The 17,665-nt window shown below is 48.1% G+C and overlaps 3 protein-coding genes across 3 annotated transcripts; 1 reads left to right on the top strand and 2 right to left on the bottom strand.

Moving 5' to 3' along the window:
- Positions 1 to 8,259: 8,259 nt before the first annotated feature.
- On the bottom strand, positions 8,260 to 9,539 carry MYCTH_2306098 (uncharacterized protein). Its single transcript, XM_003663825.1, has one exon. It carries the CDS (start codon positions 9,481 to 9,483, stop codon positions 8,368 to 8,370), a length of 1,116 nt encoding a protein of 371 aa, XP_003663873.1. The 5' UTR covers positions 9,484 to 9,539; the 3' UTR covers positions 8,260 to 8,367.
- Positions 9,540 to 9,902: 363 nt separating this feature from the next.
- Positions 9,903 to 11,097, bottom strand: MYCTH_2306097 (uncharacterized protein). Its single transcript, XM_003663824.1, has one exon. The coding sequence runs from the start codon at positions 10,894 to 10,896 to the stop codon at positions 10,333 to 10,335; it is 564 nt and encodes a 187-aa protein (XP_003663872.1). The 5' UTR covers positions 10,897 to 11,097; the 3' UTR covers positions 9,903 to 10,332.
- Positions 11,098 to 13,430: 2,333 nt separating this feature from the next.
- Positions 13,431 to 17,467, top strand: MYCTH_2306093 (uncharacterized protein). Its single transcript, XM_003663823.1, has 4 exons — positions 13,431 to 13,669; positions 13,841 to 14,436; positions 14,511 to 15,998; positions 16,077 to 17,467. The coding sequence occupies exons 2-4, from the start codon at positions 14,127 to 14,129 to the stop codon at positions 17,201 to 17,203; spliced, it is 2,925 nt and encodes a 974-aa protein (XP_003663871.1). The 5' UTR covers positions 13,431 to 13,669; positions 13,841 to 14,126; the 3' UTR covers positions 17,204 to 17,467.
- Positions 17,468 to 17,665: the final 198 nt, after the last annotated feature.

Below are 17,665 nucleotides of genomic sequence, written 5' to 3'. Positions count from 1 at the left end.
ACACGATAGGCAAGGCACTAGAAGGAACACTTACAATATAGAAGCTTTAGTACGTATACGCTTTCGAGGCATTATAGGAATAAGAGTCGACCTACTAGCAGTGGTCTTAGTTATAACAGGCGTACCTAACAAGTCATCCGTTGATTTAAGCGTAGAAGGCATTATCCTATTATTACTATAATTAAAACTAGTAATACTATCACTACTATAGTTATAATAGCTATATTTGATTTACAGCTTTAAAGGAATCGCTCTACTATACTCGACTCTTTCAGACTTCCAAATACAAAAGGCAGGCCCCTAAAGGAGCTATCGAGGTAAGAGCGACAAAGGATATAATACTAAGAACAGTATTACTATAAAGCGTAGTTAAACGACTATTACCTTTAACTAGGGGGTATATTAGAAGCTATTATAATATACTAGCCTTATAGCAACTACAGATAAGCGTATAATATTCTATTTAACTACCTTAGGGAGGAAAAAGAGAAAGAATACAAGAGTTATACAAAGGGGCGCCTTTTAAGTATATACGTTATAACCTAGGTAGGGCCCGGTTAGGCTCTAGGTCAGGCCCTAACCGGGCCTTAGCCGCGTATCCACCAGACAAGTTACAAACGAGTAACGAACGCTCCGCAGACCCGTAGGGCGTAGGTAAGTAGGGCAGGGTAGGTCTATTCCGTACCCGGGTAAAGCCCGGGCATTGTCTAGCCCGGGTGTAGCCTAGGCCTATAACATACCCCCCCTCTTTTTTTTCGTAGTTATCGGGCCGACCTGCCCCGCGTCGCGCCCTACATGTCGGTCCTATGAGCGGGTTCCGTGCCTTCCTTTCTTTGTCGCCATGACAATATAACCCGCGCGTATAATGGCATGTTATACGCGAACAGGTAGCTATTTAAGTTTAGATAAAACCTATACCTCCTTCCCTTTATTATTAGAATAACGTAACCTACGTATGTAGTAGTGAGTTATGTATGTAATAAGTAGTCTGCCTAGGCCTAGCGTACTCCCTTATTGCCTTCCTTCTATACCTATAAATATGCCTTCCTCTTCCTTCCTCCTCTTAATTTTTTCTTACCTATAACTAACTCTCCTCCTTTATACTTTCTAACTGCCCTTGCCTCTTATAACTATACTTGCTACCTATACCCCTATTATACCCTTAAGTTTTTTTTTTTAATTAATATCTATTTAATATATTAATAGCTATTAGTTTGCTTAGTAATAATAGTAGTAATTACTACCTTAATAGTAATAAAAATAAAGATTACTATATAAGTTTTTCCCTTACCTATATTAATTTTAGCCATTATATATATATATAAGGTATAGACTAACTCTTTATTTTATAGTATAAGAATATTAACCTCTCCTTTAGTAGGTATACTATTAAAGGTAACTCCTCTAATAAGGAGTTAGAACTATAGCCTAAGAAGTAATAATAATACCTATTATATATTAACTAACTTCTAAAAGGCAATAAGGTCAAGTATATCTAGGGTTAAGGCACCTCCTATATAATATACTATAAGAACTATAGGAGCTATATTTAGGATCTATAGCTCTAGGCTAACAACCCCTACCTATATATAGGTATTAAGAAAATCATAGGTTATTATAATGCTAGTACCACCCTTACCTCCCCTGCCTACTATAAGACTACTAACTAGGGCGCCCGTCGCGCCGTCCTAATGCCTAAGTTCTCCGCGCTAGTACGTTCGTTCTCTACGCTCTTCGAGGCCGCCTAGTCTAACCGTTTACCTAGATAAGCCGCCTTTGCCCCCGCCCTAGCCGTAAGTTCTTATCGTTCTAGTAATAACTTCGCCCTAGTCACTACTACCGCCGCCCCTAATACCCCTACCTATCGTAGTAATATCGTCTAGCCCGCTACCGGCCCTATCCCCACCCTACAAGCTACTAGGCAGCTTATATACCGCGCTATAACGTAGAACGATAGCATACTACGCCAGATATAGTATACAAACAAGAACATATCGACTTTAGTCGACACTAATGCTACCCTCGTTGCCTATATCCTAGGCACCCTGTTGCCTGCCTCCCGCGCCCGCTCGAGCGCCTCTACGCGCCCCGTACCTGTGCCAATCGACTTCGGCCGTTCCCGCACCTGCCGCTCTTCCTTGCCCGTCGAGCGCGCGGCACGCCTAGTCTGCGACCGTAAAGACCTTACCTTCGACGCCGCGACTATCGTTTTAGAGAAGGAGGATAAGGAGGAGAAGGTTGTGGAGTAAGTGTATTACGCTCTAGTTAGTGTGTTTGTTTTGTTTTTATAATTAGATTATCTTTGTAACGCGTCTATAACACGTTTGTGACGTATCTATAATATATCTGCTGCTTGTTTGCCCTAGGTTTGCCGCTTATTTGCCCTAGGTTTGCCTGCCTATATGTAAATTCTAAATTGTTTACTTTTATACCTTTCCTTACCTCCTATTTATAACTGGTCTATCATTATAATATATATCTCTCTATTCCTATTTAAATATATTAAGTGTCTTGGTATTTTCTACATTTTCTAATGGTTCTTAAGTTAAGATATTATATCCCTTCTATTTTACTAGTATATTATATTAGTTTCTTTTTCCCTTTATGTTTCTAGCTATAAAGATCGCTTTTATTTTATATTCTTCCTATAGTAGTCCCTTCTAGGAGAGTTCTAATACTAGGTCTAGTTAGAAATCCAATATATATCATAAAGGTAGTAGGTTGGATATAGCACGCTTAACAAGGTTAATATAGAAGGTAGGGTAGAGGCTATAAGGAATATCTAGAGTCACTATTAGTAGCATCGGTACTATAATCACTTTATATTTAGCATTAACCTAGTTAAGTTTATAGTTAGGGCGGTTAGTCTTAATATTATATAAGGATAGCTATACTTTATCCCTTACTTTGAATCTCTTAGCTAGGCGTTAAGAATGATTAGCGTTTTCTTGCTAGCGCTATTATATATATACGATAGCGGCCTAGGTCTATTCTATACCTTCTCTTAGGTAGCGTAAGAAATTGGTAGCTCTTCCTTGTAGGGTCGAGGTAGGAGCGTCTAGCAGGTCGGCGAACTATATTAGGCTTATATTATAACTGTAGAGGAGGTAGCTTACGCTTGTCCTAGTTACTATCGAGTTACGGTTATTAATTACGAGTTAGTATATAGGTAAATGTTCGGGCTAGTCGTATTAAGTAAAGGAAACTATAGTCTATAAGATAGTCTATACCTCCTAATTTATACATTTTATACCTCTATCTATCTATAGATAATAGGCTATTAATAGTAGCTACTCGATCCCGATAGTCTTATAGAAAGTAGTCTAAAACTGGCTAAGCTAGTCTAAACCGCGATTAGTAATAATTTGTATCAGAAATCCGTAAAACTGCCACTATATATCCTGGAACCGGAGCACGTACGCCTCGGCTCCTATCGAGGATATAGCTTCGAGCTAGACGTACTTTGATAGCCGGTTGGTGATTACCATAAGGTACTAGGGTAAATTCTTGTCTCGTGCGGGAAGATTAACCATAAAATCGATAGAAATCTATTTCTAGAAGTAGTCGGTAATAGGTAGGGGCTAAAGGAGTCTCTGTTATAGTTAATGTAAAACCTTAGCCTTTTAATATATATAATAGTTCCTTGTAAACCTCTTTACGTCTGGGGATATAAAATCCTAATGGTAGTCCCGTTAGAGCATTTTAAATAGCCCATTCCTCTCTAGGTAACCTAATATAGGGGAGTTATAGATATATTAAAGGATAGCAGTAGTAAGTAGTTCCTATATAGGGAGCTAAAGTCTACCCTGGAACTAGAGAGTACCTTACGCGTTAAAGGAGTAGTCTATAATCTAGGTCTACGCTATATTTACTTCCTTTAGAAATTTTCGGGCCCTATCCTAGATAGCCTAGAGCCGGTATATATAATGTTTATCCTTGACAACTCCCTTATCTTATAAGGCTACTAGCTATTCGTCTATGAAATTAATACTCCCCTTCGGTAGGTAGGATGCTTTAGATAATATTAAGGAATCTGTTATATCTATCTGGATAGTAGGGAGAAGTTATACTATACGCTATACGTCTTTGGGAAAGTCTTGTTCGCGACGAGATAGGGCGTTAGGGCGGGATGCTTATAACCTAGGTCGGTAACAGAGTTCAAAGTTAAAGAGGGAGAGTATCTTAGCCTATCGAGCTTGCCGCTTATTAATTAAATGAGGCTAGGAAAAGTATTTAAGGTTTTTATAGTTAGTTAAGATCTAAAAGGGAGCTATGACACTATAAAGCTCGGCCGACTAGGCCTTTAGGCACGAGATAATCGTAAGTAACTCCTTATTATAGATTGTATAGTTCTATTTAGCTAGGGTTAGTTTCATAGAGTAGTAGGCTATAGGATATAGGACCCCGTCTTCTCCTTGCTAGGATAGGTACCCTCCTAGCGCTATCCTAGAGCAATCTGCCTCGAGTACCGTCTTCTATTTAGGGTCCTATTACGTAAGGATAGGTTTTAATATAAAGGCTATCTTAAGGGCGTCAAAGGCCTTTTATTCCTTAGTCCCCTACCAGAACAGGGTATTCTTATAGGTTAACCGTATTAAGGGTTCTATTAGCCTAGAAAAGTTAGGGATGAAGTCTTAGTAGAAATTAGCAAACCTTAGGAAGCTTCGTACTCCCTAAACCTTCTATAGTACCTCCTACTTATAGATAGCGGCTAGCTTTTTAGGGTCTAGGTAGACCTAGGCCCCTACCTCTATAATATAGCTAAGGTACTTGACTTCTTTTATAGTAAACGCGTACTTCTTAAGATCTAATATAAGTCTTGCTTTCTATGACCTTTAGAGCACGTCCCTTACTCTCCTTATATAATCTTTCCCACTACTTAAAGTATAAATTAAGATATTATCAAGGTATATTATTATAAAGTCTCTAAGCATTAGGCCAAAAGCGTTATTAATATATTATTAGAAGGTTATAGGTATACCTATAAGTCTAAAGGGATAGATAAGCTATTCGAAGAGACTAAACTAGGTCTAGAATGCTATCAAATGTTTATAGCCCTCTATGATCTAGATATAGTAGAAGGCTACCTAGATATCTAACTTTATAAACTACTTAGCTCTAGCTAGGGAGTAAAGCATTTCCTTAATAAGTAGGAGGGGGTATCGATCTTGCTTTGTAATCTTGTTTAACGCTCGATAGTCGATATAGAACCTCTAACCTCTATCTGCTTTCTTTACCAAGAGGATAGGGGTAGCGGCCAAAGAGGAGCTAGCTCGGATCTATCCTTTATCTAGTAAGTCAATGACTTACTTTTAGACTTCTAATAAATGATCCTATAGCATATTATAGAGAGGCCCCTAAGGGAGTTTAGGGATCTTTCTATCTAGGCCTTCCTTTAATTTAATATAATGATTAGCTATACCGTGATATAGGGGAAGTCTGCTAGCTTTCTCCTTATTAAAGAGGTTGGCAAAGTTATAAAGTTTGTCTAGTAAGGTAACCTCTGACTCCGTACTAGGCCCTAATCGGGTGCCCCTATTCCCTATACTTTCTCTATCAAATTAGCGTCTTGATTCTAGGATAGTTATCATTTCCTAGATACTAGTAACTAGGAAGGTATTAGAAGTCTTCTTCTTTTATACCTTCTAAACTATACCTATAAAGATTATGCCTATAATTTAGGAGATTCCTATCTGTCTTGACTATAAAGAGATCTTATAGATAAGTAATCCTAGTTATATCTTAATTTTAAGAACGCCTATATATATATCTAGTTTAACCTCCTAGTATTCTATTTATAGGAGACCTAGTATAATATTATATATAAGTCCTAGGACTATATAAAACGTGGCCTAACTTTCCTAGCTATTAATATCCATTATAATATAGGCTATTTAAGTAATCTTCTAGTCCTATTATAGCCTAGTTATAGTCCTAAAGGTACGTATAGTAGGTAAACTAATCTACTTAATTCTAAGCTTCTAGTATATTCTTTTGCTAATAACGCTATAGCTAGAATATCTACTATCTACTTAAGCGTTTATAAAGCTAGCAAAGTTAAAGAAGATTAGAATAAGAAAAGGAGGTCTATCTATTCTTTTGTAAATCTCTATAAACTTGTCTTCCAGGTAGTTATAGTCTTCTAGCCCCCTTACGAGACTTTACTTAGGGGCTACTCTTTTCCCTACTTGTCATCTCCTTTATTAGATAGGTCGTTGTCTTCCTTCTAATCCTTAGCCTCTAAGGCATTAATATTAGTTCTTAGCTAGTTTTACTATACTAGCTTTAAAGCAGGGGCGAAGTGACACTTAGTAATAAAGTAACCCTTCTACCTATACCGGATATACGTTCCGGCTACTTATCAGGCTATATATACTTCCAGACTAACCTATTTTGCCTATAGGGCGTTACCCCTATATTTTCTTACCCTATCCTTATTAGGTCCCTTCCTCTATAGGTTAGTATATGACAAGTTGATTCCGGTTATTAATATATCTCCTTCCGCGTCCTTCTCTCTTTATAGTTTGGGTGCTACCTGCCGCCCCTGTGTCTGCTAATACTTGTTACTAAGCCGAAGAGCCTTAAGATCTATAGCAATCTTACGGTATTTCTCGACCGCTATTATATAATTATCCTAGGGAATTCCTTGTCCGACCGCTATATATTTAAGTTTTAAAGAGAGGTATTATTATAATTTGATTAGGTATAGCTTGTCGCTCTAAAGGAGACTGCCTACCTTTGATAGTTTAGCCTCAAACCGAATAATAAAGGTAGTAAATAGTTTATCATCTCTCTATTAAAGGAATTCTAGTTCTAATAAGGCTACTATCTTCTTATAAAGATCGGAGAAGATGCTTTTAAAATATTAAAAGAACTCGGTTAGGTTATACCTAACTTTTAGGCCTATAGATTTATAGTAGGCTATAACCTAAGTCTATACCTAGTATGTAAGGTTTCCCTAGATAAAGACCTATTAGTCGTAATTAGAGCCGATAAAATCTCTATTAGCTATAAGGACGTATTCTATCGTACTCTTCTATACTATAAAGAGTTCCTTTTTACTATCGAAAGGTTATCCGGTCAGGAGACGCTTCCGCTACGGCTGCTAAGCTTTAAGGGGCACCCTAGCTGACTTAGGGGTTAGGACAGGTTAGGTTTAGGATGCTTAGAGAGTATCGATCGTCACGTTCTACTATTCTACTACTACTTAAAGGGAGCAGATAAGCTCCTATAATTCCGCTAAGCCTAAGGGCCTATATACCATCAGATCCGTTATAACTACGTTATTAATAACTCCCTTAGGGAGTTACTACTAATAAGGAAGGTAGTTAAAATATAATATACTAGCCTTATAGTAACTATAGATAAGTGTATAATATTTTATTTAATTACCTTAGGGAGGAAAAAGAGAAAGAATACAAGAGTTATATAGAGGGGCGCCTTTTAAGTGTGTACATTATGACCTAGGTAGGGCCTGGTTAGGCTCTAGGTCGGGCCCTAACCGGGCCTTGGCCGCGTGTCTACCGGACGAGTTACGAACGAGCAACGAACGCTCCGCGGACCCGTGGGGCGTGGGTGAGTGGGGTAGGGTGGGTCCATTCCGTGCCCGGGTAAAGCCCGGGCATTATCCAGCCCGGGTGCAGCCCGGGCCTATAACAGCTATAGAGCTTCTAAGAGTATTAGCTATATACGTGCTATAGCGTATGAGGTGTTGTTGCTAACGCTTTGGCTAGTCCCTTTGTCTATAAATATTAGTCGTTTTGTCTCCTTTGTAGATAGTTTAATAAGGCATTGTCTCCTTTGTATAGCTACTTACTGTAGACTGCTTTTAATGCTCCCGGAGCTCCCACTGCGTTTGGCAATACTAGAGCCTCTCTAGTTATATACAAAGGAAACCGTACCTAATAGGCCGGATAAAAACCTCTATCTTGCCTTTAACGCCTAATCTGGAATACTAATATACCATAAAGAAAAGGAGAAGTGGCTAGAATAGCCCTATAGAGGCCCTACCTCCCGGTCTAGCCTCCTTGTCAGGCAATCTTGGAATTCCCAACGGAACCGGGAACAGGCTGGTGAAAATCCGACCAGTTTCCCAAAATGGACTCAATGAGTTGGCCGTGTCGATGAAGTAACTAAGTAGGTCTGTCTCTGTTGTCTGTATGTGCTTACCACTCAACAGCCAAGTCAGCAGCACGACGGACCGTGAGACTTATACTTTCGTCGGTACTTGTAGTGGGAATTGGCGAAACTCGTGTGCTAATGAGAAGAGAGGCGTGCATTCATTCAAGGGACTAGTGGTTAACTACCTTAGTGCCTTAATGCTCAGTTACTATAATTTAATTACTGGTCCCAGTTCACTAAGCACTTTCAGGCATCATCGAGCTCTAACTCCCTCGATACCGGCGCGTACGCAAGCGCATTTTGCCCGCCGAAACGCTCGATAAGCCATTCCTGCTGGGCCCTCCGGTTGCCCTGCCAGCTTTGGGGGACCCAGTAGCCAAAATCGTCGAGCGACGTGCTCCAAAACAGATCGATCGGATTCAACGGAAGCTCGGTGGATTTGCGGTATTTCCACGCCTCCGGGGCCAGGTGGTACACCACAGAAATGTTGTAGTCAATGAGCACGGCCCGTTGGACGACCCGTGGCCGGCCCTTCCCCAGCGGGTCCTCCGCCTCTGGCTCGAGCTTCAGCATGATGTTGCGGGGCAGCAAGTCGCGCTGGTTTATCCCGGAATGCTCCAGTCTCGCATCACCGTCGAGAATGCGCGCCAAGACGTCAAGACGGTGTTCCTCGGTGAAGCCCAGAGCCGCCGACTCTCGGTAGCAGAGGTCGCGCATGCAAACGCCGTCGATATACTCGATGAGCAACAGACGGACATGGCGCTCGTGTTGGATCCCACGGTGGCGGATAGGTAGCGTGAAGGTCCAGGAACCGTAGTACTCGGGCGCGAATCCTCCCGTGTGGCCCGTCTTTTGGAGGTGGGCATAGGCGGCAGCTTCGATGCTGTAGTCGGAATCGGCCGCGAGCGTGGTGGCGACGGGCCGATGCGGAGCATTCTCGTTTTCGAACGAGTAGTAGAGTGGATCGAATATCTTGGCCACGGCCTGGAACGGTTTGCCCTGTCCGTTTTGCGGCGTGACAGTGCAGGCGACCAGCTGCGGACCCCGCCCGTCTTCCACCGCGATGGGCCGCTCCACTTTGAGGGTTGCCTCTGCCGGCTTCTCGGGAACGACGCTATCCGTGTCATCATCGGCTTCCAGAGGTGGACAACTGACGACGAGCTCGGTCTGCGTCAAGGTTTTGAGGTGCTCATCAGACGTGTCGTAGGGCGGCTCAATGAAAGGGTACACCGACGGCAGGCCGAACGGTCGAGGGGGAACGTGCTCGGTGATGGTAACAGTGAAGACGGACGCGTATGGAAACGGCGGCCGCTCCGGATCCTCGGGCGGACTCCAGAAGTGAAAGTCGGACCACAGCGGCATTGCGGGAGGGAGGTGGCTAAGGTCAGTAAGGGAAAGGGAAAATGTCCAAAGAAGTTATACCACTAAGAGCCGCTCATCGCCATGGCCCCACACACCATTGAACAGGCCCTGCGCAAGGGGAACAACATCCCACTCCCTCACTATGATAACCCGGCCGGCAACCACAAAGCCTCTGAGCTCGGAGCCACGACCGGCAAGTACCCTGTCCCGGCTGTTGCCATCGAGCTGAAGGCGTCGGAGTGGACGGATATTGGAGACCAAGTCCTCGTGGATATAAACCAGGCACTGCAGGCGGGACAACAGTTGACGCCAAGGCTCGACGAACAATACATCAACGAGAAGGAGAAATCCATGGCCCACACCAACGAGGCCGATGTCGTCCGTGCTGCGGCAATCCATTTGTTGCACCCGGTGCACCAAGCCTTGAATCTGTGTCCCACTTACAGGAACCTACGAGAGACAGAGACATCGAACTATTGAACTATCTCGATTTTACTATAACCACCGTATTCCATCGCCTCGGTTCCGGTAGATCTGATTTTGGTATTTTACCTGTGGCTCTGAAGCCATGGGTAAATGATCAATAGTAGCTACCTAACCATGAGGAGGCCTGGCCTGTGTCCTCAACCCGTGTCCATTCAGCCCCCAACCCCACTAATATGACCCGGACTTGCGGGACTCGTTGCTATGATTATTCGCCCCATCCTGGGCAGCCCGCCGCGATACGCGAAGGACAACAGCCGTCAAATGAATCGCCACTCAAGGCAGACTCCCCAACCCCTTCCCCTACCCGAACCTTCTCAATCCTCGCTCTCTCCCGCCCACCACAGCACAGCAAACAACAAATGGTCATGGGTACCTCCTCACACCGCCAATCTGCTCCTTGCTCGTCTGCGAATACGTCGTGTACCTCGGCGTAGGCGGGAACCACACCGACGCCGGCACCGTCGTCCACGTGCTGCTAGCCACCCGAACCCGGCCGCCTCCGCCGTCGTTGTCATCGTCGCCGTAGTAGTAATAGTAGTAGCGGCGGTGGTGGCGGTCGTACTCCCGGGCGTCGCGCCTCCTCTGGCGCAGCTGCTGCCGCCGGCGGAGGGACAAGAAGCAGCACGTGAGGAGGATGACGAAGGCGAAGCCGAGGATGGAGCCCAACAGGGCGCCGAGTTGCTTCGAGGAGAGAGTGGTGGAAGAGGAGGAGGAGGAGGAAGGGACGGCGAGGTCTGTCGTCGGTGCTGCGGCTGCGAGCGCTGGCGGTGTAGCAGAGGCGTCGGTTGGGGTTAGAAGTAGAAGGTCTGATGGTGCGTCGCCGAGGGCGACGAGGGCGGTGATGGTCGTGGAGGGGCGCGTGATTGTTTGCGTGATGATTCGGGTGCGGACCTCGAGCACGCGAGCTGCCGGGGCCGTCACCTCCATGATGCTGTTTCTGATGATGTTGTCGCCGTCGGGTTGGGTGTTTCGAGCTGTAAGACCATGGTAAGGGGTCTCTAGTTTGCAAGGACACAAAGCCGGCAGGAGAGAGACCACTTCCAGAGGGGGATGGCTTTATGAGAGCCCATGGTTATTGCGTTCAGGGTCGATAACTACCTAGTAAGATCGGTATGCAGGACGTGACTATGACTGATCCGACTCGCCAAGATCCCGTCCTCCTGCATCGAGGTCATCTGCACGCCCTATAAGTCGGCCTATCAAGAAGGAGCTACGCGTAAGGCAACCGTGGAATGAGCCCTAACCCAGTCAGTTGCCTTATCTCTCAGTCAAAATTAGGCTGCAACAGCCGTTTTAGCTTGCATTCCTGGCAGCGGCCCCCGCCCCATTTTAGTGGTTCGAGTGTCTGTGGTTGGGTGGTCTCCGGCCAACGGAGTCTGTCCGGCTGATACCTGAATACAACATTCCGGCATCGCTGATGGTGTGCAGGTCGAGTGGGACGCAGACCGCCATGATCCATCCTGGGTCCAAGAGAAGAACGGTATTATCGCATCTGCACGCCTGGACGCTCATGCACGCACGGTACAATAGGTACCTTACCTTACCCAAGGCAGGCACGCAGAAGAGGCTTTCGCAAAGAATCCTAATCGATCGATCTAATCCCAACTTTTCGCATGGTAATTACAAACATTGTGGTCTACACGAGCTAGTTGCTGTTTTCGGAAAGAGCTCAGGCCTTGGGAAGGGACGTCACCTGTACCGAACGCCAAGCCAGCTCTGATTGGCGATGATCAAAGAGGGTGGGTGTAACCCGTGTTTTGTCTCAAATAACCAACCACCTGTGACACTATTGGGCGAGCAATCAATTCTGTGGAGGGAGCAATTCTGGTCGTATGTGTCTTTGCAGTAGAAGTCTTTGGAGCTGGCCTATTTTCGGAACAAGCCCCCATTTCAAGTGAGAGGAGGCAAATCGGCTTCACCCGCAGGATGATGGAGAAGGTTAAGTTGGTGTCGTTCCCTCGGGTTACATACCGTACCTAGGTATGTTGCAAGCGAGGAGTCATGTGGTTGCGAGAATAGCCTGACAACCGACAAATGTTGGCCATCTCCCAAGGAGACGAGAGTGAGCTTTTTGGTTCGCCAATAAGGTAGTTGGGTATGGGATGATAGACCCGGGAGCGTCAGGTACTTTAGTTTCGCGCTGCCGACGTGCAATCATATAGGCCACAGCACCGCAGAACTGCGTGCTAGCAGACAGTCGTTGTACTGGGGACGTTGTCCAGATCCCTCGCAAAGACTCCTCCTCCTGAGATTAATGGCTTCCTCGTTAGGCACCGCTCACGTGAGGGAGACAGACAATCTTTCGGAACCCGGGTTTCAGTTGTTTGGATCCTAGGCGATCGGGTAGGTGGATGCGTAGCTACGTCATAACAGATCCTTTCGGTACAATTTTCTAAGATCTGAAAACTCTAATTAATACAAGAGCAAAACGACTGATGCCTCGCTTCTCGAGCCTTTGTTGTTGGAATGAAACCGTGTCCTGCTCCTTTGTATGATAATAGGCCGGCCCACATTGTATCAAATCCAGATCTGTCGGTTTCGGGGTCTAAAGGTACAGCCTCCTTACTTTGGCCGGTCACCGGCATCTTTCTTATTTTTTCCTTTTTTTTTTGTTTCTCAAATCCCGAGGACGAGGTTCATACTAGATTAGTAAACACACGGATTTCACGCCGTATCTAGCCCTAACCCTGATGGTTCCCTTATTAAGCGCATTCTGTACGTCAGGACGGTAGAAGTAACCCTGAATTGGTCAGGTGCGGTAGCGTACTGTACAGTACATAGTAGGTAGGCAGCTATGGGTTAGGCGGCCCCGCCTAAGTTTGAGGCGGCGGGGTGTTAGTGTGTAGTGGTCAAGCGTGTCCAGATTATCACCAAGAATCTGGCCGTCAAACCCCAGGGCTACAAATTGAGAAGAGATCGGCGAAACAAAGCAAGCTGTTCGAACCGGGCTTGCAGGTTAACGGAGCGAATGGCGGACTCCATGCATTGCATCTGTGGCGTTGTGCGCTGAGCATCATTGGTGCCTCCCTACTATGGCGCGACCTTCGAATGTGAGAAACGAGGGGAAGTGGAATTCCATCGCTGATCATCTGTGATGGTAGAGCCGTTCTGAACATCCTAGGGGTACGAAGTGATGGCCTGTATCAATATGATGATGCCTTGCGAATTCACCAGGAGGAGCCATGTTCCCTTTTTTTTTTTTTTTTTTTTTTTTTTTTTTCACTAGTACCTGACGATGCATTGGGCAGCATCTGGCGCATTTGCATGGAAGACTACGGGACCCTTGTCTTTCAGGTAAGACTCCACTCCGCGGCTGATGATCCACGCAGCCCACTGGATCGCGCTAAGAGCTCCAGGGTCGCCAAGTCAGGGACCTGATTGGCAGTCAGGCGCTTGGGGAAAAATGAGACATGCCCAAGTGGCCGAAAACCCGGGTTTCACACGAGGGTTCCCGCTCAGCCGAGTCCACTCTCCCCTGGAGCGGAGTGGAGCGTTTCCCTTTCCTCCCCCGACCATCTTTCCGATCTTTTGGGTTCGCTCCGCTCTGAAAGACGTGAACTTCGATCTGCGGTCAACAACTGTCAATATCGGCCGCACCATGTCGCAGCCGACTTTCAACGAATCTCCGTCGTGATTGCAGAGCGAGACGATGGACTGGTTTTCCCGCGTCGCCCATCTCGAGAGGAGAGTGCTCGGCATTGTACGTGTTAAATATTATTTCGAGGCATCATTCGGTTCACCTTGGGGGAGACTGTGGGTGTGAGAGGGAGACAGCGCAAGGCAGAGAGTTGGATCGCGGAGATGGGCTGAATTTCGATTATTCTTTTTTTCTCCTACTGCGGTTCCCGGTTGCTGACTGCGGGACCGACAGAATGAGAGCGAGGACGGGAGAATCGGTTCCGGGCGCGACGATAGCGACGGGGGTGGCACGCTCATCAATTTCAACCCGGTCGAGGACGACAAGAAGTCGGCATCTCTGTCAGCCCTGGGCAGCACCTTTATTCCGGTATTGGTTTACTCGGCCGTTTGCTTTCTCGTCTTCTTTGTCTTCCGCCGGAAATGCCGCCGCGTCTACGCCCCGAGGACGGTGCCGTCCCTTCGGATGCCAGAGTATGTCCCACCCCTGTGAACGACTCTCCCGACTGTCTAAGTCGCTCATGAAAGATTGTCGTAGGGACCCAAGCCCTGAGCTCCCTGACGGCTGGTTCAACTGGATCAAGCCTTTCTTTGCCATCAAAGACGACTACATCCTCAACAACTGCTCGCTTGATAGCTACTTCTTCATCCGTTTCCTCCAGAGACTCTCCATTATTTGTCTTGCCGGGGTCTGCATCGTCTGGCCTGTCTTGCTGCCCATCAACGGTACCGGCGGCAGTGGGTTGGCAGAGCTCGATTCCCTGACGATTGGAAATGTTAAAGTTGGCAACAAGCTCTACGCCCATGTTTTTGTGGCATGGTGCTTTTTTGGTCCGTAATCGACCACGCCGCCTCGAATTAATATTTGATGATATGCGGGGGCTGACTTCTGACTCGCGATGCAGGCTTCGTCCTTTACATGATCTGCCGCGAGTGCATCTACTATGTCAACCTCCGGCAGGCATATCTTCTCTCGCCCAACATCGCGAAGCGGCTGTCCTCCAGGACGGTGCTGTTCACCTGCATCCCGAAACCTTACGTGGACGAGGCGAAGCTCCGGAAGCTATTCGGCGACTCGGCAAGGAACGTCTGGATTGTCAAGGACACAAGTGCCCTGCGCGCCCTTGTTGAGGACCGCGAAGAAACTGCCGACCGTCTCCAGCAAGCAGAGGTGCGATTAATCAGATTAGCAAATGCCGCGCGCCAGAAGTACATCAAGAAGAACCCCGGGGCTTCCTGTTTGAATCCCCACCTCTACGGCGAGGTCATCTCGTCAAATGCGTCGCAGATCGATCCCGAGAAGGGACAGGGGATAGAGACGGCCGCCAACCTTGCCCAACCTCAAGCGTCGGCCCCGGAGAGCGTAAGCTCGGAAAAGGAGGCAGACCCGGAGTACACGCACCCATACGGCCTCGACCCGTCCCTGCCCGATGTCAGAGGCTCAGTGGCTGCTCTCTGGATACCAGCCCAATCGCGGCCACACCATCGGCCACTCACCAACTTTGGTCGTCGGGTTGACACCATCCGTTGGACGAGAGCGAGGCTCAAGGTGCTCAACAAAGAGATTTGGCAGCTCCGCCGGCGGTTTCGCAGAGGGGACGGCTCCTCCCTCAACGCCGCTTTCATCGAATTCGACTCGCAGACCAACGCTCAGGCAGGCTTCCAGCTACTAGCTCACCATCAGCCACTGCACATGTCGCCCTGCTACATCGGCCTCCAGCCCGACGAGATTATCTGGAGCGCACTGCGGATCAGATGGTGGGAGAGGATCATGCGCCGCTTCCTGATGATGGGTGTCATCACTGCCGCCATCATCTTCTGGTCGATCCCCGCTGCCGCCGTTGGTATGATAAGCAACGTCAAGTCGCTAAGCGAGATGCTCACCTTCCTCTCCTGGATCATGCTCCTCCCCGGCCCCATCTTGGGTGTCATTCAGGGCCTGCTGCCGGCCCTGGCGCTGTCGTGGCTCATGGCTGCCGTGCCCTGGATGCTCAGAGGCTGCGCCAGGGTCGCCGGCGTGCCCTCCCATGCGCTGGTCGAACTGTACGTGCAGCACGCGTACTTCTTCTTCCAGGTCCTGCAAGTATTTCTGATTACCACGCTTACCTCGGCGGCCTCGGCCGCCGTCTTCGAAGCCATCCAGAACCCGTTGCATATAACAGACATGCTGTCCGAGAACCTCCCCAAGGCGTCCAACTTCTACCTCTCGTACATTCTCATCCAATGTCTTGCTGCTGGCGCCACGAGGCTTGCCAACTTCGGTGACCTCATCCAACATGAGCTTATCGGAAAGACGACGGCGAATCCGAAGCGGCGGTTCTATCGCTGGCGCAAGCTCCGCAGGATTCATTGGGGAAGCGAATTTCCGCGGTTCACCAACCTCGGGGTGATCGGTCGGTTGAGCTTTTTTTTTTTTTTCCCTGCTCTCTACGAAAAACAAACATGCGACGCTAACTGCGCTTTTTGATTAGCCATCAGTTATTCCTGCATTGCCTCTCTGATTCTCGTCTTTGCGGGGCTCGGGATGTTCTTCATCAGCTACGTCTACCGCTACAGCTTGATTTACGTCTGCGACCCTGGCCACGACACCAAAGGGCTCTTTTATCCCCGCGCCCTGATGCAGCTCATGACGGGGCTGTACATTGCCGAGATCTGTCTCATCGGCCTGTTTGCTCTCAAGAAGGCCATCGGACCGCTCCTCCTGATGGTCATGTTCCTAGTCTTCAGCGCGCTCGTGCACATCTCGCTCAACGAAGCCGTCACGCCGCTCCTCAACAACCTTCCCCGCACACTCGCCTTGGAGAAGGACACTGGCCTCGTTGCCGAAGACGAGCGACCAGGCGACGATACCGCCCTGCCGACGCCGCTACGGCCCACCGGCAGCCTTGCGGCAGACTACTACAACATGGCGGACGAGAACTCCGACTCCGATTCGCTGCCGGGTGGTGCCCACAACGACAACAACGAGGACCACGGCCTTGACACAGATATCCAACTCCGTGGTATCGAAGGTGGCAGCAGCCTCAAATACCAGCTGACCGAATGGGCCAAATCGCGTCTCAAATCCGCCCTTAACCCTAAGAAGCTCATCACCACCAATAACAACAACAACAGCAACAACAGCAACAGCAACGGCAACAGCAGTAGCCAAGGCGACCCCTCAGCCAGCGGACTTACCCGCATCCTGACGTACATCAAGCAGTCGATCACGCCGGACCCGTCGCGGCCGCCGAACGCGCTCCTGACCTTCCTGCACCCGGAGATCTACCAGTCCTTCCGGGTGCTGCAGCAGCGGGTGGACCCGGGCCCGTCGTCGGCGGAGGCGCTGGAGCTGCCGCGCGACTACGCCAAGCGGGCGTACTGGCCGCCCGAGATGTGGACGCCGGCGCCGCGGCTGTGGCTGCCGCGGGACGAGGCGCGCGTGTCGCGGCAGGAGGTGGCGCACAACGCCGACTGCGTCGGCGGGGTCAGCGACCGCGCCTGCTGGCTCGTCATGTCCGAGTCCGACAAGATGAGGTGGGGGGTCGGGAAGGGCAGGATCGAGTGCGAGATGGAGAACAGCCCGCTCTGGGAGGGGGAGAAGAGGTGGATCTTTTGATTTGATTGATTAGGCATCTAATTCTATAATTAACGCTTCATCATCAAGGCTTGATAGGAGTACTACCGGGTCCACTAGGATTTGTATGGTCGGCGTTTGGGTAAAAGTGAGGGCCAAGATTGTGGAGGGATAATACATACATCGCGAAGCAGCAATGATAGGACCGGCTTGTCTGTGGCATGCCTGGTTAGTCAGATTCGTTTCTCCACTAATGTCACCATCTTGTATGTACATATATACGACGGCGGCTGACCTTTACACTAGATCCCTCAAAGGTGGAGATTCGGGGGGCGGCGCTGTTTCGGCCAACACGCTCGTCTCGAACGCCGCCGCAATGCCAGGGGGGTTCAGCCGCAAGACAGTGTGGCGGATGGAATGTCAACTCTTGACCTGGAATAGACTTTGAAATTTGAGACGGACCATTCCATGCACATCTGCGGCACGGCCACCACGTGTTTCGTT

This window comes from Thermothelomyces thermophilus, chromosome 4 (genome assembly GCF_000226095.1).
Source record: "Thermothelomyces thermophilus ATCC 42464 chromosome 4, complete sequence".
NCBI classification, from domain to species: domain Eukaryota; kingdom Fungi; phylum Ascomycota; class Sordariomycetes; order Sordariales; family Chaetomiaceae; genus Thermothelomyces; species Thermothelomyces thermophilus.
This window is presented reverse-complemented; position numbering and strand designations above follow the sequence as displayed.